The 25,177-nt window shown below is 46.0% G+C and overlaps 1 protein-coding gene across 8 annotated transcripts in view; it reads right to left on the bottom strand.

Annotated features, from left to right (window-relative positions):
- Positions 1–25,177, bottom strand: part of CPNE1 (copine 1) — an 82,378-nt gene that overhangs the window by 11,624 nt on the left and 45,577 nt on the right. For all 8 annotated transcript variants that reach the window (XM_077831935.1, XM_077831927.1, XM_077831929.1 and 5 more), the window contains 6 exons: positions 21,913–22,041; positions 20,478–20,657; positions 5,336–5,410; positions 4,983–5,054; positions 3,512–3,595; positions 2,213–2,302 (listed from right to left, as the gene is read on the bottom strand). In XM_077831935.1, the coding sequence (XP_077688061.1) occupies positions 2,213–2,302; positions 3,512–3,595; positions 4,983–5,054; positions 5,336–5,410; positions 20,478–20,657; positions 21,913–22,041 (630 nt within the window). The remainder of the gene's footprint in view (positions 1–2,212; positions 2,303–3,511; positions 3,596–4,982; positions 5,055–5,335; positions 5,411–20,477; positions 20,658–21,912; positions 22,042–25,177) is intronic.

The following is a 25,177-nucleotide window of genomic DNA, read 5'->3' as shown; positions in this document are numbered from 1 at the left end:
CTTCTGCTCTACTCCTTATGTCCTCAGATTGATGGGTAGTTATCTTGTTCTTTAAAATCTCACTTTAGTTTACATGAAGAACTAATTCCAATGAAAGATTACTTTGGTGGAAAGGAATTGCATCAGTTTAAAAAACAAAAAAGACAATCAAGGACTTCAATTTTTGTCTAAGTTGAAAGAGTTACTTATCTAAAAAAAAAAAAAAAAAAAATCAAGAAAACCCTGCCGAGGTCACTCACTGCATATCAGTGCAGCAGGGTAGTAGTGCAGTGTGCAAAAGAATTACTGAAATATTAGTTAGTGTCAGCACTAATTTGAGGAAATCAAACCACACCTGTTTATCTTGAACTTTGGTTAATACTCTTGACCCAAAATATCCTCACACAAAAGACCTGCAAAGCTGGTGTCCAAAAACCAAATCAAACAAATAAGACTTTGGTGTCCATGTTAAATCATTTGAACAGTTATACTAATGTATCAGGAGCGCGGAGCGGAGGCTTGATTCAGTGTTTGCTATGCAGCACGTAGTCATAATAATGGCTATGAGCAATTTCTACATGAAGCTTAGGAAGCCCCCAAAGTAGACTGACTGAGGGTTCTGTGAAGCAAAAGCTGGAAATGATGGCAATGAGTCAAAAAAAGGGGGCACACATCTTGCCCAATCACTCTCTCACCAGGATGTAATTAGATTAAAATCAGGGGCTTGAACACTTGAGATCGTTAAAGATCCTATGACATTTCCCCCCAGTGTCCTCACCAAATTCTGACTTGATGTTGTATTCTTCAGTGCTATTAAACCATGGTTGTCTTTCAACCCAAACTCACCTTTCTGACTCACCTTTCCACCTGTAATCAGAGGATAATACATCCCTTCTTCACAGGCGTGTTGTGGAGTTTAATTAAATGTTTGTGAATGCTTTGAGGTCCTTGATTGAAAGGCACTATGTGGAAGTATATTATTAGCATACATTTGCCCTGAAGTGACGAATATGGATTCCTACTGTAAAGCACAGCTTTCAGAGCCTGGCACACAAAACCTTACATAATGAAATTCCTCACTCTATGCCATGCTTGCAAAGTACCGAGGATTTTAATTAGCATCAATTTGGCAAAGAGGGACAACAAGCATTACCAACATGGGCCTTGTCAGTGTCTCTCTCACTTCTCCAACATCTTTGGGTCAAGAGGATTCCTCTTTTTTGGTCACAGTCAGGTTTTTCCCCAATTATGAAGTACATAACTTATCACTGAAATCTTTTACCCCATATTTAGCACTCCAAGTCATACTTCAAACCTTTTTTCCTATTTACCAATCTCAGTAATTCTTTGGATTTACCATGCTGCACACGCACACTGACTGACATGCAGGCCTTTTGCTAAACCTTTAAGACCTGATTCCCAACACAAGGCTTCTTCACAGGTACAACGAGACAGGAAAACCTAGAAAGAAATGTTTTTTGGGTTGACTGACCAGAGAAAACACTGGTTTAGAAAGAACAGCATGTGGTTTTGAATTCATTTACTGTGGAAGGGGTAAATTTTTAGACTCCACCTTTAATCAGAGACTTCAGTGAATTAAAAAGATTAGGTAACTACTTGGGGTGTTTTAAGATACAGCAAATTGCCTTATGAATGTGGAGTATTATGCTGAAGACCTACTCATGACCTTGAGTCAGACAGAGTCATTTATTGTATGTAAGAGCTCAAGGAGTTAGAATCTAGACCCAAAACCAGGCCCTTTTCAAGGAAAAGCCTCTGCTCAAGCTGGCAATAGGAAAAGGGTCCCTGCTAGTATGAAGACAAGACCAAAGATGGCACTTAGGTTTACATTGTACCATCGCCTTCCTCAGCACCATCAGTTTGGTTCAGCATTGAATGACCCTCTCAGCTACGTTCCAGACAATAACTGAAAGTCTGATAATTCTATCTATAGTTCAGTCATTAGGGAAGAGTGTGGGAAACTTCACTTTTGCAGTTCTTGACCTATTTTAAATTTGACAGGTGCTATTGCATTCACATAGATTTTGCATTTAATAAAAATGATCTCTTATTTGCTAATATTTACATTTTTAAACAACTTCTCTAGATAAGCAAAGATTGAACAGCCTGATAATCACATAGCTAGTTAATGTCAACCCAGAGGTGGTGACTTACAATTGCAAAGGAATGAGAGAGAGAGAATCTAATCACTTACGCTTTCCAAAGACCATACCTTGATTGGGTTATTGAAGTCCCCTCCACAGAACGTTTGCAAGGGAACACTAAACTTCCTCCAGCATGGATTTAAATTGTTCTTAATCACCTGCAAGACAACAGATATAATAAATAATCTTGAATGGGGGATGCCACATGCAAATTGTTAAGAGTTTTAACATTGTCAAAATCAAGAGTTCTACACCATGCTGAGTATCTGGAGGCAATTCTTGAACTGGAGGTATGGTGTTTCAGACTACGTCTATTCTACAGAGCCTATACAAGCAGCGCTATGTCCGTACAGTCCCCTACGGTAGACACAGCTTACAATGACATAAGGAGTTTTTGTGCTGGTATAGGAATACCACCTCCCTGAACAACATTAGTTATGTGGACAGAAGCACTCTTCTGTCGACATAGCTGCATCTATCTTGAGGGGTTTGCCAGCATAGCTACATGAGTCAGAGATGTGGGGGGGTTTCACACCCCTGACTGACACAGCTTTGTTGATATCAATTTTAAGTGTAGATCAAGCCTCAAGCTGCGAACTTCTCAGATTTTGCATGCCAAGGACATGTCTATACAACAAGCACTACAGAGGCACAGCTGCAGCCACACCACTGTAGTGCAGGCGCTTACTACAGCAACAAAAGGGGTTTTTCCATCACTGCAGTAAATCTATCTCCTCGAGAGGCAGTAGCTACAGTGGGGGTTAGGTCAACGTAACTACACTGCACGGGTCATGAGATTTTTCGCAGCCCTGAGCAATGTAGCTAGGGCGGCCTAAATTTTAAGTGCAGACTAAATATATTCTAGGTTGGGCCTGATTAATTCCGGGAGGAGAAATCCGGTAAAACACAGGTGCTGCGAAAAGCAAGAGCTCACAGCTCAGGAGGTGCCACTCTTTCCTCTAAGTCAGGACTGAACTAACACTCCAACAGCATTAAGGGACACTGCATCTTTTTTCAGATCAAACATTAAAAAAGGTCCTAACATATGGCCATTAAGGAGTCTCTACTCTTTTCAAAGTGCCATAGGTCCTAACCCTACTATGCTGTGCAAAATCCCAGTGTGGATAACTACATTCTGTCTACACTTATAAGTTTGTTTGGAAAATACTTTGGAATCCTTTGAAATGAAAGAAACTTAACGAAGCGCAAGTTAGCATTTGTGGCGCCAGAGTTCAGTAGACACTAAAACTAGTTTCTGTAAAAACACAGCAATATCCTGTTCCCCACAGCACAATACGTTCGCCCTTTTCAGGCAATGAGAGCCGAACCTAATGCCAGAACAGTGTGTGTCAATGTGCAAACCCTACCTCTGATCTATAGACCAGCTGCCATTTTCCACCATCACTCTGCTTGTAAAATTCCAAAAACGGATCTGATTTGCCCAAAAAATCCTGTAAAAACAAAAAATAGGAGTAATCAACCCCCCATGCTTTGTCCAAATAAATACCAAACACTTAGTGGTGGAGGTTTGGGGTAGGAGTACATCACGTTTGGGGAGGGGAATGACGGGAAGCTGGCATCCCCAGTGGGACAGAAAGCCCAGAGAAGTTTGTGAGGCAGTGCACATATTACAGTGGCGCAGGTGCATCACTAAGCTATCGCTGCAGCGTGATAGCTGTTTAAAAGGTCGACCTTCCGAAGTCCTTTAAAATCGACATGCTTTGGCAGATTTGTTGAAATTTGGTGTGCCTCATGGGAGTGTGGGGTAGCATTAGTTATACGTATATGCGGTCACTTGATCAAGGGGTTTCCAGGTTACAAACCCCCCCCCCCAAAAAAAAAAACAAAAAAACAAAAAATAGGTTTCCTTCTGATGCCTTGTACTGTTAAACTGAGAAACTAATGACTAGATGAAACAGAGGCCTTTTGTCGGTGAACTCACGCTGCCATTAAATAGTTATCATAGCCCTCCCCTACGACAAAAGGAGTTCTGCATGGAGGGGCTGGAGGATGCTGCAATGTGAGAGTTGTTGGTGGCAGCTGTATTCTGGAGGGAATGTAAGCCATGTCTGGGGGGGAATTAGACATGTAAATGCCTGGGGGGATATTACGGGACAGAGGAGTGGGGAAATGAGAGGAGAGGGATTTTGGACTGCAGTGAGGAGGGAGGGGGATAAATAAGGATGGATGATAGGTGAGGCAAGAGAGGTTGGGGACTCAGATGTGGGAGGCATGGTCCCACAAGCTCTGCCAGCACACCCCCACCTCATGTACTCCACAGCTCTGTCAGTGCACCCAATCCTGCACCTGAAACCGCCCCACATCCTGCAGCTCAACCTCGTCAGCCCCAACCCTAGTGCACCCCTAGTGCTCCCCAATCCCCATGTATTCCACAGCTCTGCCAGTGCACCTAACCCCCAGTGCAGATAAGGATTCAAAACTCAACTCTGAACTTTGGAAGTTCTCCAGTTGTTATCCAATATATTTAATGTTTAGCCTAACTCAACTTTCAATTCTACCTCAAGGATATTTTTTCATGTAAACTGCCCATTATCAAAGACACATCTCAATGAAATCACCTTGAATGAAAGGCAAGACCAATCCCAAAAGTGTGGTTTGGTAATTTTGTATGTGACATCACATTCAAAACATAAACAGCATGTTTCTTGTTTAAGCATTTACTAAATGTGAGTACTTCCTCTTCCACACTGTTCTCCCGATTAAAAAAAAAAATTAGTGAACACAAACACACATTCAGAGCGAGTAGAACTGAACTCCACCTTACTGCAAGTCCTGATTATAGCTATAAAAACGTGTAACTGTGTAAGAATCAATTACCTTTTTGTCCAAGTTCTGTGCTTCAATCTCTAGACTGACAACTCTTGTGTCTTTTATCTCTTCTGCTGAAATCTGTGTTACAAGAATTTAAAGACAAATTAATTTCCAGTGAAGCTTAGCAGACACTCAGGCACATGAAAGGGCCTTTGCTTCTGGTTGTAAATATGTTTTCTTGCGCGCACACACATACACACACACACACACGTCAAGTAACACAATTTAACACTGCCAAAAAGCAGACAAACTTTGAAATTAATTTACCCAAAGCTAATTTATTTAACCAAAGAAATTTAACTCTACATAAAGTGACAAGCTCATTCATTCTTTTAGGGCTATACATAAAGCACAGTTACCGTAATGGTGCCTTTTCCTGCTGGCTTTCCTTTCTTCAACTCCAAAGGCCGAGTGAGTGTTTTACTGGAAACAATCTAAAGCCAAATGAAGACATACATAATTATGGAGTTAGACCCAGAAAACATGGTAACTCTTCAAGAGTAAATTTCCCAAAATCACCTAAGTGACAAAGTCCTTAAGTTCCACTTTCAAAAGTAACCTATACCCCTAGGAGCCTAAGCATCACTGAAAGTCAACGGGACTTATGCTCCTAAATCACTAAGGCATTTTTGCAAATTTTACTTATCCTAAAGCTATACATTCTGAGGCTACAGTATTCCAGCTCTGACATCCATTGATACCCCCTGAAATCTAATATTTATATTCCTTTCACCTCTAATTATTGCCTCCCAATGACACCTTGAGACACTGATATTTTACTACAAGGATCCAAGAAATTCTAGAAATAGAAAGAGGCCATTCAACAAGCCAGGTACTGTTTTAATATATTTGAACCCCACCTTCCTACCCCTAGGCTGAACATCCAACCCTCTGCTCCAGAAATGGTGTAGAGGGGGTCTCCAATACTCATTCAATCTCTGCTGCAATCACCTTCCCTTTTCACACAAAGGCAACTAAACACAGAGAAGTAGCCCTGCTAGAGTTCCCCAATTACCCCATACTCATTTGTTAGATTATATTCCATGATGTTTGATGCTTTCTCCATTTTGAACAATAAGCCATCTCTATTTTCTGAACTTAGAAATTTTAAGAATTTTTGTTCTAGATATTTGTTTTCCAGGACATAGTCTTGTGCAATCATCAGAAATGTATGATTTAATCAGGATGGAAAACATTGTTTCTCCCATTGATTTACAAGGGGCCTACAAAGGATATCTAAAATTTAGGGCTGTCGATTAATTGCAGTTAACTCACGCAATTAACTCAAAAATTAATCACAGTTTTAATCACGCAGTTAAACAATAGAATACCAATTGAAATTTATTACATATTTTTGCATGTTTTTCTACATTTTCAAATATATTGATTTCTATTACAACACAGAATACAAAGTGTACAGTACTCACTTTATATTATTTTTATTACAAATATTTGTACTGTAAAAATGATAAACAAAAGAAATAGTATTTTTCAATTTACCTCATACAAGTACTGTAGTGCAATCTTTTTATCGTGAAAAAGTAACATACAAATGTAGAGATTTTTTTTGTTACATAACTGCACTCAAAAACAAAACCATGCAAAACTTTAGCGCCTAGAAGTCCACTCAGTCTTACTTCTTGTTCAACCAATCGCTAAGACAAACAAGTTATGGGAGATACTGCTGCCGGCTTCTTATTTACAATGTCACCTGAAAGTGAGAACAGGCATTCGCGTGGCACTTTTGGAGCCGGCGTTGCAAGGTATTTACGTGCCAGATATGCTAAACATTCGTATGCCTCTTCATGCTTCGGCCACCATTCCAGAGGACATGCTTCCATGCTGATGGGGTTTACGAAAAAAATGTGTTACTTAGAATTTGTGACTGAATGCCTTGGGAGAGAATTGTATGTCCCCTACTCTGTTTTACCAGCATTCTGCCATATATTTTATGTTATAGCAGTCTCGGATGATGATCCAGCATATGTTCGTTTTAAGAACACTTTCACAGCAGATTTGACAAAACGCAAAGGTACCAATGTGAGATTTCTAAAAATAGCTACAGCACTCGACTCAAAGTTTAAGAATCTGAAGCACTGTCCAAAATCTGAGCGGGACAGGGTGTGAAGCATGCTTTCAGAAGTCTTAAAAGAGCAACACTCGGATGCGGAAACTACCAAACCTAAACCACCAAAAAAGAAAATCAACCCACTGATGTGGTATCTGACTCAGACGTTGAAAATGAACATGCGTCAGTCCGCTCTGCTTTGGATCATTACAAACGCGTCATCAGCATGGACGCATGTCCACTGGAATGTGGGCTGAAGCATGAAGTGACATATGAATCTTTAGCGGATCTGGCACATAAATATCCTGTAATGCCAGCTACAACAGTGCCATGCAAATGCCTGTTCTCATTTTCAGGTGACATTGTAAACAAGAAACGGGCAGCGTTATCTCCTGCAAATTGTAACCAAACTTGTTTGTCTGAGTGATTGGCTGAAGTAGGACTGAGCGGACGTGTAGGCTCTAAAGTTTTACATTGTTTTATTTTTTAATGCAGTTATTTTTTGTATATAATTCTACATCTGTAAGTTCAACTTTCATGATAAATAGACTGCACTACAGTACCTGCATTAGGTGAATTGAAAAATACTATTTCTTTTGTTTTTTTTACAGTGCAAATACTTGTAATCAAAAATAAGAGCCCTGTACACTGTATTCTGTGTTGTAATTGAAATCAACATATTCGAAAATGTAGAAAACATCCAAAAATATTTAAACAATATTGAATACCATTTATTTAACAGTGCAATTAATCACAATTCATTTTTTTAATCGCTTGACAGCCCTACTAAAAATATTGGACTTGTGACCTTTATTTTTGCTTTATTATAACATATAAAGAAAGCCTGAAAGGAGTTGTTTGTTTGGGGTTTTAAGATTTTTTTCTGCTTGTTCTGTACCTAAGAAAAAATTAGGAGTATCTGCTCCCCTGGTTTTGCTAGAGGACATGTTGGGGGTCACAACACATGTACACTGTTAGCTCTCACACTTCAATGGAAAGAACAGGGGTGTTTGGATTTTTAAATAAAGACCTCTTCTCTTCAAAGTGTTAATCACTGAAGCTAAATAGGTGTTAAAAAAACTTTTAAAATAGTTTTTCACAGTCTGACTTTAAATCTCATCTTCTCTTCAGATGTAATCATTTCACTAGTTTTCCACTCAGACAGAACTGGAATTTCTAATTTAAAAAAATGCAGAAGACTATGCCAAAATCACTTTAAAACTTTCTTTAGGCAGAAGCCCAGCTTCCAGCATACCCTCTTCCAGGGTTGGTCATCTTTAAACAAGTCATTAAATGTAAAATCTTCTCTGCCAGCAGAGAGAGTGAAGATCATTACCGCAATTAAAATGTGCATTGAAACTCATGTACTGTACATATGAAAATATGTAACTAAGCACCTTGGGCTATGTCTACACTTAAAACACCATAGCTGTGCTGCTGTAGTGCTTCAGTGTAGACACTGCAGTGACGAGAGGGGTTCTTCTGTTGCTGTAGGAAATCTGCCTCCCCAAGAGGTGGTAGCACTGTCTACTCTGGATCTTATTGGGATCCAGGAAGTGGGCGGGCAAAGCCCGCTCACTGCTAAAGGATCCCCCCACAGCCTAAGAGGGGGGTCCACAGGACCTGGAAAACCCTGTCTACTCTGGGTGTTAGGTTGGCTTAACTATCTCAGGAGCGTCTATTTTTTATGCCTGGGAGACTTTGCTGTACCAATATAACTTTGCAGTGTAGACCAGCCCTAAGAAAGACTCTTCATTGAGGGCTAGCCTCACAATAAGCTTCATTTTTTAAACTGTGCCCATTCAAGTTATTTAAATATACACTAGGGGGTCACACGTTTTGCAAGTTTTACAGGGTGGGCTCACTGTACTCACCTAGAGGTTCTTATACCCCTCCATTCTCCCCACGAGCTCCTAGTGTGCTACCCTCCCATCCGCCCTCTAATCCAGGGACTCCCTGTAACTGCTCTCCTCCCTGCACACCAGGCTCTGTGCATCCCACATTCCCCACCATTGGCAGTGGCTCTATGTTTTCCCCATACCAGGGACTATGTGAGAAACCCCCATTCTATGATATTCTCTGCCAGATGCCCTGTGGGCTCCCCTTCCCCCCATTATTTCTTCTCTTCTTTCTGTCTAGGAGATAAGTCACTCAAGATGTCAACATGCTGAACTCTACTGGGAGGATGAACAGAGTTGAGATAGAGGTATTGTTATGCTGGAAGGTGCTAACCGTTGAAGGTGTGGCTCTGCTAAACAGACGCCAGAGGCTCCATGTGTTCCCCATTTTTCCCCTTCTATTTTTTTCGCAAAATAATCAGTTTCTGCCCACTGAAACCTAGAACATTCCCTGAAATTTTGAACAGATCACAGTCAGCATTCAAAAATTATCATGTTACAGACAAAGATGCTATCACAAACCCTGCCCAAAAAAATTATTTCTTGTTTGAATGTAAAGAAAAGCTGCACACATTTTGCTCCAACTCTTTAAAAGAAACCAGTTTTGGGCTGGGAAGTTTCTATATCAAAGAACCATCTGAGCAAGTTACAAGCAACTGATACTAATGTTTCAGAACAGCTTTTTCACTTGGCTTTTGGGAGAGTTGGCCAAACAGGATGTCACGTCGTAGAGGGGACATCAGAAAGGCACCAGAACTGCTGTGGTCTCTATGTTGCAGGCAGGGTAGACTGATTAAAACCTAAGCAATTTAAATCACGGATTCTAATCATGATTTAAATCAGCAAACAGGAAACCCTGATTTAAATAATCAATTTTAATCTTGTTTTGCGTTTGTGCTTTGTAGTTATTTTCCTTAAAAAAAGGCTGATTCTCATTGGTTGGTACCATTAAAACATGCTGATATGCAGCTACTCACAGCCTTTCCTCTAAATTTGATGCTGATTCTTTTTGCTAATCAGGAGGATGCAGTATATCTACGCACACTTGTTCAGATTCTTGATTTTAATATATTTATATCATGTTAGAAATTGGTGAAAGACTCATTTCTTATTTATTAGATGATTAATTTTGGACAGAAATTGGAATTCAATTAAAATGTGAAAAAACAGCATTTTGAAATTATTAGTCAAATAAAACTACCTTAAATGTGCTGGATACATAAGAAAAAAGGAAGTTTATCAAAACACATTTTGCACTTAAAACTAACTGATTTATGAATCAAACGAAGTATTATCTACACTGAGTAAACTGAATAAACAGTTACCTTCTCATAACTGTTGTTCTTCGAGATGTGTCGCTTGTATCTATTCCAACTAGGTGCGTGCGCACCACATGCACAGTCATAGGAAGGTTTTTCCCCTAGCAGCACCCGTCAGGTCGGCTATGGAGCCCCCTGGAGTGGCGCCTTCATGGCGGTGAATATAAGTCCCTGCCGATCCACCGCCTCTTCAGTCCCTTCTTGCTGAATACTCCAACAGAGGAGAAGGCGGGTGGGTTTGGAATGGACGTGAGCAACACATCTCGAAGAACAACAGTTATGAAAGAAAGGTAACCGTTTTTTCCTTCGGGTGATTGCTCATGTCGATTCCAATTAGGTGACGCCCTAGCCAGGAGGTGGGGTTGGAGGTCATGGAATCACTGACTGGAGCACCGCTCTGCCAAATGCTGCATCGTCTCTGGGTAATAGCGTAACAAGAGCTGAAAGCATGAACCAAGGACCACGTTGCCACCCTCCCTATCTCCTGGATCTGGGCCTGGGTCAGGAATGCTGCTGAGGAGGCCTGCACTCTTGGGGAATGTGCCGTTAGTGCAGGGGCCAGTACTTTTGCCAGATCATACCCTGCCTGGATACAAGATGCGATCCAAGATGAAATCCTCTGCAATGAGACCGGAAGGCCCTTCATCCGGTCCGCAACTGCCACGAACAGCTGGTTCGACTTATGGAACGGCTTTGTGCATTCAATGTAAAATGTCAGCACTCGAATGTCCAGGGAGCGTAATCTTTGTTCTTGACTATCCATGTGAGGCTTCGGGTAAAAGACAGGTAGGAAAAAGTCCTGATTGGCGTGGAATTGGGACACAACCTTTGGGAGAAAGGCTGGGTGAGGCCTACGTTGCACCTTGTCCTTATAGAAAATGGTGTAAGGAGGGTCAGAGGCTAGGGCTTTAAGCTCTGACACTCTCCTTACTGATGTAATGGTGACTAGGAATGTCATCTTCCATGACAGGTAAAGCAGCAAACAAGTCGCCAGGAGTTCAAACGGGGGCCCCATCAGTCTGTAAAGAACCAGGTTGAGATTCCACGCTGGGATAGGGATAGCTCAGTGGTTTGAGCATTGGCCTGCTAAACCCAGGGTTGTGAGTTCAATCCTTGAGGAGGCCATTTAGGGATCTGGGGAAAAAATTGGGGATTGGTCCTGCTTTGAGCAAGGGGTTGGACTAGATCATAGAATCATAGAATATCAGGGTTGGAAGGGACCCCTGAAGGTCATCTAGTCCAACCCCCTGCTCGAAGCAGGACCAATTCCCAGTTAAATCATCCCAGCCAGGGCTTTGTCAAGCCTGACCTTAAAAACTTCCAAGGAAGGAGATTCCACCACCTCCCTAGGCAACGCATTCCAGTATTTCACCACCCTCTTAGTGAAAAAGTTTTTCCTAATATCCAATCTAAACCTCCCCCACTGCAACTTGAGGCCATTACTCCTCGTTCTGTCATCTGCTACCATTGAGAACAGTCTAGAGCCATCCTCTTTGGAACCCCCTTTCAGGTAGTTGAAAGCAGCTATCAAATCCCCCCTCATTCTTCTCTTCTGCAGGCTAAACAATCCCAGCTCCCTCAGCCTCTCCTCATAAGTCATGTGTTCTAGACCCCTAATCATTTTTGTTGCCCTTCGCTGGACTCTCTCCAATTTATCCACATCCTTCTTGTAGTGTGGGGCCCAAAACTGGACACAGTACTCCAGATGAGGCCTCACCAATGTCGAATAGAGGGGGACGATCACGTCCCTCGATCTGCTCGCTATGCCCCTACTTATACATCCCAAAATGCCATTGGCCTTCTTGGCAACAAGGGCACACTGCTGACTCATATCCAGCTTCTCGTCCACTGTCACCCCAGGTCCTTTTCCGCAGAACTGCTGCCTAGCCATTCGGTCCCTAGTCTGTAGCGGTGCATTGGATTCTTCCGTCCTAAGTGCAGGACCCTGCACTTATCCTTATTGAACCTCATCAGATTTCTTTTGGCCCAATCCTCCAATTTGTCTAGGTCCTTCTGTATCCTATCCCTCCCCTCCAGCGTATCTACCACTCCTCCCAGTTTAGTATCGTCCGCAAATTTGCTGAGAGTGCAATCCACACCATCCTCCAGATCATTTATGAAGATATTGAACAAAACCGGCCCCAGGACCGACCCCTGGGGCACTCCACTTGACACCGGCTGCCAACTAGACATGGAGCCATTGATCACTACCCGTTGAGCCCGACAATCTAGCCAGCTTTCTACCCACCCTATAGTGCATTCATCCAGCCCATACTTCCTTAACTTGCTGACAAGAATACTGTGGGAGACCGTGTCAAAAGCTTTGCTAAAGTCAAGAAACAATACATCCACTGCTTTCCCTTCATCCACAGAACCAGTAATCTCATGATAAAAGGCGATTAGATTAGTCAGGCATGACCTTCCCTTGGTGAATCCATGCTGGCTGTTCCTGATCACTTTCCTCTCATGCAAGTACTTCAAGATTGATTCTTTGAGGACCTGCTCCATGATTTTTCCAGGGACTGAGGTGAGGCTGACTGGCCTGTAGTTCCCAGGATCCTCCTTCTTCCCTTTTTTAAAAGATTGGCACTACATTAGCCTTTTTCCAGTCATCCGGGACTTCCCCGGTTCGCCACGAGTTTTCAAAGATAATGGCCAATGGCTCTGCAATCACAGCCGCCAATTCCTTCAGCACTCTCGGATGCAACTCGTCCGGCCCCATGGACTTGTGCACGTCCAGCTTTTCTAAATAGTCCCTAACCACCTCTATCTCCACAGAGGGCTGGCCATCTCTTCCCCATTTTGTGATGCCCAGCGTAGCAGTCTGGGAGCTGACCTTGTTAGTGAAAACAGAGGCAAAAAAAGCATTGAGTACATTAGCTTTTTCCACATCCTCTGTCACTAGGTTGCCTCCCTCATTCAGTAAGGGGCCCACACTTTCCTTGGCTTTCTTCTTGTTGCCAACATACCTGAAGAAACCCTTCTTGTTACTCTTGACATCTCTCGCTAGCTGCAGCTCCAGGTGCGATTTGGCCCTCCTGATTTCATTCCTACATGCCCGAGCAATATTTTTATACTCTTCCCTGGTCATATGTCCAAGCTTCCACTTCTTGTAAGCTTCTTTTTTATGTTTAAGATCCGCTAGGATTTCACCGTTAAGCCAAGCTGGTCGCCTGCCATATTTACTATTCTTTTGACTCATTGGGATGGTTTGTCCCTGTAACCTCAACAGGGATTCCTTGAAATACAGCCAGCTCTCCTGGACTCCTTTCCCCTTCAAGTTAGTCCCCCAGGGGATCCTGGCCATCCGTTCCCTGAGGGAGTCGAAGTCTGCTTTCCTGAAGTCCAGGGTCCGTATCCTGCTGCTTACCTTTCTTCCCTGCGTCAGGATCCTGAACTCAACCAACTCATGGTCACTGCCTCCCAGATTCCCATCCACTTTTGCTTCCCCCACTAATTCTACCCGGTTTGTGAGCAGCAGGTCAAGAAAAGCGCCCCCGCTAGTTGGCTCCTCTAGCACTTGCACCAGGAAATTGTCCCCTACGCTTTCCAAAAACTTCCTGGATTGTCTATGCACCGCAGTATTGCTTTCCCAGCAGATATCAGGAAAATTAAAGTCACCCATGAGAATCAGGGCATGCGATCTAGTAGCTTCCGTGAGCTGCCGGAAGAAAGCCTCATCTACCTCATCCCCCTGGTCCGGTGGTCTATAGCAGACTCCCACCACTACATCACTCTTGTTGCACACACTTCTAAACTTAATCCAGAGACACTCAGGTTTTTCTACAGTTTCGTACCGGAGCTCTGAGCAGTCATACTGCTCCCTTACATACAGTGCTACTCCCCCACCTTTTCTGCCCTGCCTGTCCTTCCTGAACAGTTTATAACCATCCATGACAGTACTCCAGTCATGTGAGTTATCCCACCAAGTCTCTGTGATTCCAATCACATCATAGTTCCTTGACATCACCAGGACCTCCAGTTCTCCCTGCTTGTTTCCAAGGCTTTGTGCATTCGTATATAAGCACTTGAGATAACCTGTTGATCGCCCCTCATTCCCAGTATGAGGCAGGAGCCCTCCCCTCACAGACATTTCTGCCTGTGCTTCCTCCCGGTATCCCTCTTTCCCACTTACCTCAGGGCTTTGGTCTCCTTCCCCCGGTGAACCTAGTTTAAAGCCCTCCTCACTAGGTTAGCCAGCCTGCTGGCAAAGGTGCTCTTCCCTCTCTTCGTAAGATGGAGCCCGCCTCTGCCCAGCACTCCTTCTTCATGGAACACCATCCCATGGTCAAAGAATCCAAAGCCTTCTCTCCGACACCACCTGCGTAGCCATTCGTTGACTTCCACGATTCGACGGTCCCTACCCAGGCCTTTTCCTTCCACGGGGAGGATGGACCTCCTGAGGTCCCTTCCAACCCTGATATTCTATGATAGGTTGCTTAAACTGCGGGTATAGCTTGTCCAGATCTTTCAGGAAAGCGGTCAGGTGCAGAGACTCGAGGTTGGGATGATGAAGACGACCGTGGTCTTGGGTGATCAGGTCTGGCACCAGGGGCAATGCGATTGGGGTGTCCACTGACAGCTAAAGGAGCATGGTGTACCAGTGCTGGTGAGGCCAAGACAGTGCTACCAGTATGACCACCGCCTTGTCCCTGCAGATCTTGAGCTGAACACTGGGGATGAGTGGAGCCGGTGGGAATGCATACAACAGATGGTCCGTCCAAGGGAGGAGAAATGCATCCCCTAGAGAGAGCAGGCTGTGATTCCAGAAGGAACAGAATTAGGGGCCTTTTCTGTTGCTCTTTGTGGTGAACAGGTCGATTTGGAGAACTCCCCACCTTTGGAAAATGTTGTGCACCACATCTGGGCGGATAGACCACTCGTGATTGTGGAAGGATCTGCTGAGGTAGTCCACCAACTCATTCTGAGAAGCTGGGAGGTAAGATGCTTCCAGGTGAATGGAGTGGGCTATGCAGAAGCTTGAGGGCTGCCCAACATAGGGGAGAGGAACGAGCCCCACTCTGCTTGTTTATGTAAAACATCACAATTGCGTTGTCCATCATGACCCCCACGCACTTACCTTGCAATTGGGCCTGGAAGGTTTGACGTGCCAGTCGGACCACTCTCAACTCCTGGACGTGGATGTGGAGTGAAAGTTCGTCCTGCGACCAGAGACCTTGGGTCTGGAGTTCTCCCAGGTGAGCGCTCTATCCCAGCGCTGACACTTCTGTCTAGAGGGACAGAAAGGGCTGGGGTTTGTTGAAGGGGACTCCCTTGCACACCTCCTGTGGGTTGAGCCACCAGTGGAAAGATTCGAGAACCGGCACCAGGAGGGTGATCACCTTGTCCAGGCTGTTGTGCCCTGGACAGTAGGGTGACGACAGCCAAGCTTGGAGAGGCCTGAGCCTCACGAGCTGTACCACATACATACATGCTGCCATGTGGCCGAGGCGCCTCAAGCAACCCCTTGCTGAGGTAGTAGGGTACCGCCTGAGGCTTTGTATGATGTCTGTCATTGACCCAAAGCGAGCCTCTGGCTCGGATGCCCTAGCCTGACCCGAGTCCAACACTGCTCCGATAAAATCTATCCTCTGTGTCGGGTATAGGGTTGATTTGTGCTCGTTGAGCAGGAGACCCAACCTGTCAAAGGTGGAACTTACAAAGCTGACTTATCACTCCACTTGGTCCCTGGAACGCCCCCTGAGCAGCCAGTCGTCGAGGTACGGTTAAACCTGCACCTGCCTCTGGTGTAGGAAGGCGGCTACGACCGACATGCACTTGGTGAACACTCACGGGGCCGTTCACAGGCCAAAGAGGAGGACCGTAAATTGGTAATGGTTGTGACTGACCACGAACATGAGGATCCATCTGTGGGCAAGAATTATAGAGATGTGGAAATACACGTCCCTGAGGTCGAAGGCGGCGTACCAGTCTCTCGGATCCAGAGAGGGGATAATCATGCTTAGAGAGACCATGCGGACACTCAACTTTCTCATGAAACTATTGAGGTCTCACAGATCAATGATGGGTCTGAGACTCGCCTTGGCTTTGGAGATTAGGAAATGATGGGAATAGAATCCCTTGTCCCTTATCTCCTGAGGAACCTGCTCCCGCGGCGAGGAGCGTTTGAATCTCCTGTATGAGATTCTCGTGACAAGGGTCCCTGAGGAGGGACGGGGAAGGGGGCTGGGAGAGAGGGGAGGAGCAGAATTGGAGAGAATAACCCATTTCCACCATGCAAAGGACCCAGCGATCTGAATCTGTGACCAAGCACGATAGAAGTGGACAGACGGTTGAGAAAACAGGGAGAAGGATCCAGTGTGCAGACCGGTGCGTCGCCCCCAGACATGCCTTCAAAAGGCTTGCTTAGAGCCTGATGATGGCCTTGTCAAGCCCTGGCCGGGCGGAGGATGGGGAGGCTTGTGCCTGCCATTCCTGCCCTGCTTCCTGGAGAAGTCCTGCCTGTGCCGGGAGGTTAGAAACGCTGTGGGGGCTGTGGTTTAAAATGTTTCCGCTGGGTGGCAGGGGTATGCATGCCCAACGATTTCAGCATCACCCATGAATCGTTTAGGTTGTGAAGCCTGGAGTCTGTTTGCTCCACAAATTAAAATTCTATCTGATGAGGATTGCTTACTGGTTAGCAATCCTCAGATGGAGCCCTCTAGTCAAGTAGACCTTCCAGACAAAGAGGTCCATCTGTTTGGAGTCTTTCGACTTGGGAGCTGGGCCCTGTTGCACGTCTCTCTCTCTCGTTTACTGCCACCACAACTAGCGAGCAGGGCTGCAGGTGAAAGAATAAGTACTCATACCCTTTAGTGGGTATGAAATATTTCCTCTCCACACCCTTGGCTGTCAGGGGGATGGAGGCAGGGGTTTGCCACAGAGATTTTGTAGTGGTTTGAATGGTCTTTATGAGGGGGAGTGCTACCCTGGATGGCCCTTCAAGATTTAAAATGTCTACCATAGGGTCCTCCAACTCGACCACCTCTTCAGCCTGGAGCCCCATATTGCGGGCGATCCTGTGTAGCAGGTCCTCGTGCGCCTTGTTAGCGATAGGGGGCAGCCCGGAGGGGGAAGACCCTGCTACTGCTTCATCTGGCGATGACGACGATCAAGCTAGAGGCAGCACCAGGCCCTTGTGGCCCTCCTGCTCCCTGGAGGCATCCTGCTTGGCGCCGTGACTTTCGGTGATGACTGCAGCCTCGGTGCCAGTAGTGGGTGCAGGAGCTGGACCTGGCTCTGCACTGCGAACGGACACTGTATCGGAGCCCCAAGGTGTGGGGTGGTCCCTGGCTGACGGAGGTGCATGTCCTTCTGAGGCCACAGACTGGGAACCCCTGGAGACTGTGCCCTGGGCCTGGTGGTAGGCCCATTGGGTCCAAAATGGCCATTGTGCGGGTCCCTGCCACTGCACCTGGCACAGCACCATCCTGGCATCCTGCCTGTGCCGGTCCGACCAGTGCCAACTGGGTCTTGAATAGTTGGACTCCGCCTCCAAGTCCGATGACTGAGACCTGGAGCATGAAGACCACGGCAGTGCCAAGGGGGATGGTGACAGAGAGCAGTGCCACATGGTTAGTGCTGGAGAACGGTGCTGTGTGGATGGAGCTGGGGAATGGTGCCGCTGGGCCAGCGTCAGGGAACGGTGTGGCGGAGAGCAATGCCTCGGGGAAGGTGGACGCCTCATCGTAGCAAGTTTGCCCTTAGACGGTGTGGCGCGCTGCGGTGCAGGAGGCCCATCCCAGCTGGCGGGGGACTGCAGAGCCAACATGGCAATCAAGTCCCTTGCGGCCTTGAAAGTGTCCGGAGTGGAAGGGAGTTCTAGCTCCTTCACCTGGCACTCATGGTCAGGAGAGTCCACTGGCACCAGACTTGACAGCCCCCGTTGAGGGACCCAAAGTCAACAGCACTGGCTCCTGTGTTGATGGTGCTGGGAGCTCCTGCGCAGGATGCACTCCAGCAGCACTGTCTGACCCGGCAGCTTTCAGTGTGGGTGAGAGCCCCCTGCCTGTTTCCTTATGCTGCTTATGTGGCACCGGGGAGTGTGAGCGGTGTCACGCTGCTTCTACAGGCTTCGGTGCTGGGGAGCACCAGTGCCGAGGGTCTCTATGGCCACAGTCCTTCCTCGGCACTGTAACATGTACGGAGGCTGGAGCACTCCGCAAGGATGTGCTCGGTGCCGGATCCTGCCGGCCCGGGGCCGGTTGGGGACAAAGGTCTGCTTCCATCTGGATCTGCTTTAGCCTGAAGTCCTGCTCTTTCTTCATCTTCGGGCGGAACCTTTTACAAATCTTGCACCGGTCTATTTGGTGCACCTCCCCCAGACACTTGAGGCAAGAGTCATGGGGGTTGCCCATTGGCATAGCCTTGTGGCAGGGTCTGCAGGGTTTAAATCCTTTGGATCGAGGCATGCCCCGAAGCCCAAAGGTGGAAAAGAAGGATCTGTGGCGGGGGAAATCCCCACTCCTACTAACACAAACTAGCTATAACTATAACTACAGAAGTGACTATGAAAACTGAAACTATGAAGACATGGGGAAGCACTTGCGAAAGCAAGCGACTGGAGTTCCAACAACCATCACTGGAGGTAAGAAGGAACTGAAGAGGCAGCAGGTCGACAGGGACCTATATTCACTGCCATGAAGATGCCACTCTAGGGGGCTCCACAGCCAACCTGACTGGTGCTGCTAGGGGAAAAATCTTCCAAAGACTGTGAACATGGCGCACACATACCTAATTGGAATTGACATGAGCAAGCACACGAAGAAGGAGGATTATTTCTGGTCACCATGCCCTTCAAGGTTTTAGAACTAATAGATCTCACCTCTCATACCTTATTTTTATTCATAGATTGGAAGAGGGAAACAAGCTTACCTATCAATTCCCAGACAGTTACTCAAGTCTGAATGAAACACTGAACTAGCTGAATAAACTGAAATGAAGAAGAGTTTTAAAGCGTTTGAAAAGAGGCTGCTGCTGTCAAAATCTGGTTTTACACTTCAACAAACTCTCATTTCAGGTGCTTAGCCAGTGACTTCCCGAAGATCAACAGTTAGAATTTCTTTAAAATTTCAGCAGCATTAATTTTTAAATTTAAATTATTTTAACACATTATAGTAAAGTCAGGCCTTAACACAGGTTATTATAATTTCATATTTAATTTTAAGTAGGCTTATTTTTAGAAAGAAAAATGTATTTAAATTAAAATGGGCTTTTTAATATCATCATTTTTTATTCACTCTGCTTGCCAAAAGATCCTACATCTGTAGAAAGAAGTCAGCTGCAGACAGAGTAAAAGATACTAAAGGTATTTTGGATGCCAAATCCCCTTTTTATCTGGGGTCAGTGCTGACAAAGGTATGTCTACACTATGGGATTATACTGGTAGAGTTACGTCAGCATAGCAAAGCCAGCATAAACCTGTAGTGTAGACACAGTCTACATGGATGGAAGACGGTTTAGGGGACCAGTGTAGGAATACCACCTTTCCAAACAGCAGCAGCTACGTTGACAAAAGCATTCCTGTCAAAATAGCTGCATCTACGCTGGAGGTTAGGTTGGCATAGCTTGTTCACAGCCCTGACCAACTCAGCTATGTCAACTTCACTTTTAAGCACAGACCAAGCCTAAATATAGTGACTGCAGCAGAGCCAGCGCTATGAGTCAGAGATCTACTCAGTCCCATTCTAAATGGAATGAAAGAAATTCTGTATTTCTGATGGTACTCTTAAAATACAATAGCTGAGAGAACTTGAAGCCATTTCAGACTTAAGCTAGGGGCACTACTCTTTTTCTAAGGCCCGCCCTACTTTTAATTAAGTGGACATAGCTACGGCTGAAAAATGCACACCCTGGAGGGACGTAGCTATGCTAACCTAAGGCCCGGCATAGCTGCAGCTAGGTGGACAGAAGGTAGTCACCGAGTGACGGCTGCTCGGGGAGGTGGATTACCTACAGCAACAGAAAAACCCCTTTTGTTACCGTCAGAAATGTCTATGCTTCTGTGCTACAGCAGCATCGCTACGGTCCTGTAGCTGTGCCACTGTAGCACCCGTAACGTAGCACCCGTGGCCTATCTAAGATCAGTTGAAAGGATGAAATTCTTTCACCCCGAGTACGTCAAAGCTTCTGACATCTAAGTTTCTCACGTTTTCAGATTTAAACCTACATTTATCGCTACTTTGCAGAACATTAGAGATGACATTTCTGCAAGTACCTGTCCCAGTGTACACTCAACCCCTCCAAGGTAATCATCATCATTTAAGTCAAAGGACTTGTTATCGATATCATATACGCCAAACTTCAGCTTCTGCACTTTCTCAAAGTAATAATCAACGAGCAGCTTCTTGGAGAATTCAGGCTTCTGGCAGTTCTTTATCTTTTCAGTTCGATCCAACTATGCAAAGAAAGAGATGGAGATGATCACTATAGATAAACATATTAACCACACTTTCCACAAAACTCTTTATGTCCCTCACCCTCAAACACTTCTTCATTGGCCTTTATATGCACCGTATCTGAGGGTCTAGGCTGCTAAATCTAGCCACTGCCACAGGGCCTGCTGACCGCTCTGCAACTTTGTACTCCCTGAATTTTAGTAAAGAAATTATATAATCAATTACCACTAAATCTGGTTTAGAGATAATCTGACATTTGAGGAAAAAAGACACTGACATACTCTGTCAGGGGTTCTCAGGACAAATTATTTGGTGGCCTCAGAGTGCAGCCACCAGCTCTTGCTCATGGCCGCTCTCACACTTTTTCCTAAAATATTTAATTAGCTTTAGGAAAAATAAATAAATATGCATATCCAAATCACTGTAATTTATTTATTGCTAGCTGCTAAGTCTGCTGTGAAAAGCGACATTAAACATACAAGTATCACTTTTCACAGCAGACTTACTCAGCCCCACAAGTCTGGGGACAAATTAAGCCCTAGGTGGGGGATCACGGGAGGCAGCAGGGGCTATGGACAATGGCACGGGGGGAAGAGGGGGGCGGTTTGGCAGTGCAGGGCTGAAGCCTGAAGCCCCATGGGAAACGGAACCCAAAGCCATGTGGCAGGAGCCCGAAGCCAGAGCCTGCCTCCCTGCCATCCCCCCGGCTGAAAGTAAAAGCCTGAGCCCCACCACCCGTGGAAAGGTGGGGAACTCACCAGGTGTCTCCAGAGTGGGGCAGGGCCCAACCCCTGCTGGAAGCCCCAGCAACTAACACCAAAGCTGTGCAACCTGGAGCACCAGGGAATGGGAGGGACTGCTGCCCCTCCCCATCACAGCTCAGGAGGCTGTGGCAGCAAGAAAAGCCCCTGGTGGCCACATTTGAGAAACACTGTACAATGTTTTGACTGCCCACCTCACAGGGAAAAAGCAGCAGCACATGGCACATCATAACAGAAAAACAAACATTCCTGTTGTTTCTTCAAGTTGATAAGCAAACGATTCTTACTCCATCACACTCAAGAGACATGAACTTTAAAAGTCACAAAATTTTTGACCAAATATTAATTTGTAAATATTTGCAGGATTTAATTAAGCAAATTACGCAATTACTAGGAAGAATAATAACTGGAAATATTTACAGTTAGGTCATGTTCTGAAAATATGTATTTCTGTATGATAATGCAAAACTGGAGATTATAAGATACTTTTTACCTCTGCCCATTGATCACCGCCCACATTTTGGAGTAAGACACACAGAGGGTCAGATTTTGAACCAACATCTTTGTCAATGAGATTCTCACAGGATATGGACAATTCCACCTTAGTCACACACTGAGCCATCTGCGGAAGAGAGTTCAGAAAAAGAATAAATGCAAATGTTGATAAAGTACTTTTCAATAAAACCATGTCCCTCACATTGATAACAGTGACACCTAGCAAGCCACACAACACAGCAAACAGAACCTTAGTAGGATAAATACACCTCAGCAAGAGGATGCTTGGGAGCATCTCCCAAGAATTTCTCTTATGAAGCTCACAAGTTGATTCTCAATTCCAGTGTTTATATTCTGGGTATTTCTAAAACAAGGATTCCATTTAATTCTTGAAAATTGTACACAAGGCTTGAAATACACAGCCATGTAGAAAGATTAATTTAGGAAGTCCGGGATGCACACTTTAACACACTTGAAACTTCCTTCACCAAATAATAGCACTCCATCAGAGAAGTAGATCGCATCATGGAACAGACCACCCAAATACCCCGAGAGAATCTGCCTGAACTCCCTCCATTGCACATCCCTAGTTCTCATCTCCGACCCTACAACAAAACCCATTCAGGGTATCATTAAACAGTTACAGTCCATACTCAATGGGGATCACATCTTGATAGAAATCTTTCCTGAACTCCCTCTTCTGGCCTTCAAAAAAAACCCCAACTTCACCAAGCTCATCATCAGAAGCAAGCTCCCCACAGACACACCAACTCAAAGAGGTACCAGACCCTGCCAGAACAGATACAAAACCTCCAGACATATCTCAACTGCTATAATGATCAATACCCCACACAACACACCTTTCAATATTTGTGGGTTCTACACATGCCTATCACAACACTGTCATGGGTGCACAGGTTCAGCGCTCTGAAACCACTGTGAATAGGGTTGCCAACTTTCTAATTGCACAAAACAGAACACCCTTGCCCTGCCCTGTCCCTTCCCTGAGGCCCCGTCCCCACTCACTCTAGCCCCCCTCCTTCCATCGCTCGGTCTTCCGCACCCTCACTCACTTTCACTGAGCTGGGGAAAGAGTGCAGGAGCAGGTGAGGGCTCCAGGTGGCGGTGCGGGCTCTGGGGTAGGGCCAGAAATGAGGGGTTCAGGGTGTGGGAAGGGGCTCCGGGCTGGGGCAGGGGGTGCAGGTTCCGGCTGGGAGTGTGGGCTCTGGGGATGAGGCATTTGAGGTGCAGGATGGGGCTCCGGGCTGGGGCCAAGGGGTTTGGAGTGCAGGAGCGGGCTCAGGGCTGGGGGTTGAGATGCAGGAGGGAGTACAGGCTCCAGCTGGGGCTGTGGGCTCTGGGGTGGGGCCGGTGATAAGGAGTTTGGGATGCAGGAGGGGGCTCCAGGCTGGAACCGAGGGGTGTGGGGTGCGGGAGGGAATCTGGGTGTGGGAGGAGGCTGGGGTAGGGGTGCAGGAATGGGTGCGGGAGGGGGTTCCGACCTAGGACAGGGAGTTTGCGGTATGGACTGCGGCTGGGCGGCACTTAACTCAGGCTGCTCTGGGTGGGTGGCATAGCAGGGCTAAGGCAGGCTCCCTGACTGCCCTGACTCCGCGCTGCTCCCGGAAGCGGTCGGCATGTCCGACCCTTAAGCACGGGATAATCAGGTGACTCTGCACGGTGCATGCTGCCTGTGCCCGCAGGTGCCGCCCCTGCAGCTCCAATTGGCTGTGGTTCCTGGCCAATGGGAGCTGCGAAGCCAGTGCTGGGGGCAGCACACAGAGCTTCCCTTATCACCTTTGCACTTAGAGGCCACACATGCCGACTGCTTCCGGGGAGCAGCACAGAGCCAGGGCAGGCAAGGAGCCTGCCTTAGCCCCGCTGACTGGACTTTTAACGGCCCGGTCATCAGTGCTGACCGGAGCTGCCAGGGTCTCTTTTCGACTGGGTGTTCCGGTCGACCCTGTTGTAGCGAGACAACCCCTCAGGGCACACTCTCAATGGGGCAAGCCTCCTTGGCTTCAGCGCCTCCTGGGTCTGACCTGATGCTGTGAGCTCCCCACAGTGAGCACACCTGAACAGGACACCTGGGGAAGCCTTACGTGCCTCCAAAGCGGCCATGCACCCTCAACTTCCGCAGTCAGCAGTGACTCTCAGCCAGTGTTGTAAACCAGGAAGTTTATTAGTTGTCTGGAATATAGCATAGAACAGATCTTGTTCACACAGAAAGCAGAAAGATTCAGCAAAGTCCATCTTGGGAAGACCCAGACCCCTGAGCTCTTCCCCTCTGTCCCCCGAGTCTCAACCTGGAGACTGATCAGCATCTAGCAGCCCCTCAGTCATACCCAGTTGCCCCACCTCCATCCTTTGCCTCTTTCCCAGGCAAACTGGTCATCTGGCCTCCACCTCTCTCTTTGTCTTCCCATGCGTCAGAGCTGGCTGACTTCTTGCAGAGGATTGGCCGCAGCCATCAGTTGTAAGGATACAGACTGTTGGGTCATTGTCTGGGCCTAAGCAGTTAGAGGGCAGTAACACCTGCTCTCTAGGGGTCTCTACAATTATCACACACCATTGTCCTACTATCTAGATACTTGTGCAACACATAAGGGAAACTGAGGCACCACACCAGTCATACAAAACATAAAAATTCCCACTTTGTCAGTGGTGTACCTCATCCAGTAAACTAAATGCCCCAACATCCATCATGTGAGTGAAATGAGACAGTCATTATGCTCTCATATGAACTCACGCAGAAAAATGATGAGACATAAACACCATATCACCCCAGGACGAACATTTTGCACAAAACGATCACTCCATATCTGACCTCTCAGTCTTTATCCTCAAAGAAAACCTGCACACCTTCAAAAGCTGAGCTTATACTCATAACTCAGCTAGATACTAAAAATCATGAACTTAAGACATTGGATTTATGGCTCTGTACAACTATCTGTAACCCACTAACCCTCCTTTGTCCTATGACTCTAGAGGTGTTAATTGCACACTTCACATGAATCATTTCTTGCAAAATGTGTTAACTCCTTTTCTGTTCCACCCTTGTATTTAGATGTGACACAGAGGCCTGGTCTACACTACTCATAAGCTGCCTTACGTCGACCAAACCGTGTAAGCACCTACACTAAAACGTCCCTTCTGCCAATGTAAGTCACCCACTATACTGACTTAATAACTCCACCTCTGTGAGCGGTGTAACGTTTAAGTCGATGTAGTTAGGGTGATGCAGTGTCTGTGTAGATACAGCA

Source organism: Eretmochelys imbricata, chromosome 13 (assembly GCF_965152235.1).
Source record: "Eretmochelys imbricata isolate rEreImb1 chromosome 13, rEreImb1.hap1, whole genome shotgun sequence".
In the NCBI taxonomy this organism is placed as follows: domain Eukaryota; kingdom Metazoa; phylum Chordata; order Testudines; family Cheloniidae; genus Eretmochelys; species Eretmochelys imbricata.
The sequence above is the reverse complement of the archived record's forward strand: the minus strand, read 5'-3'. Positions and strand labels throughout refer to the sequence as shown.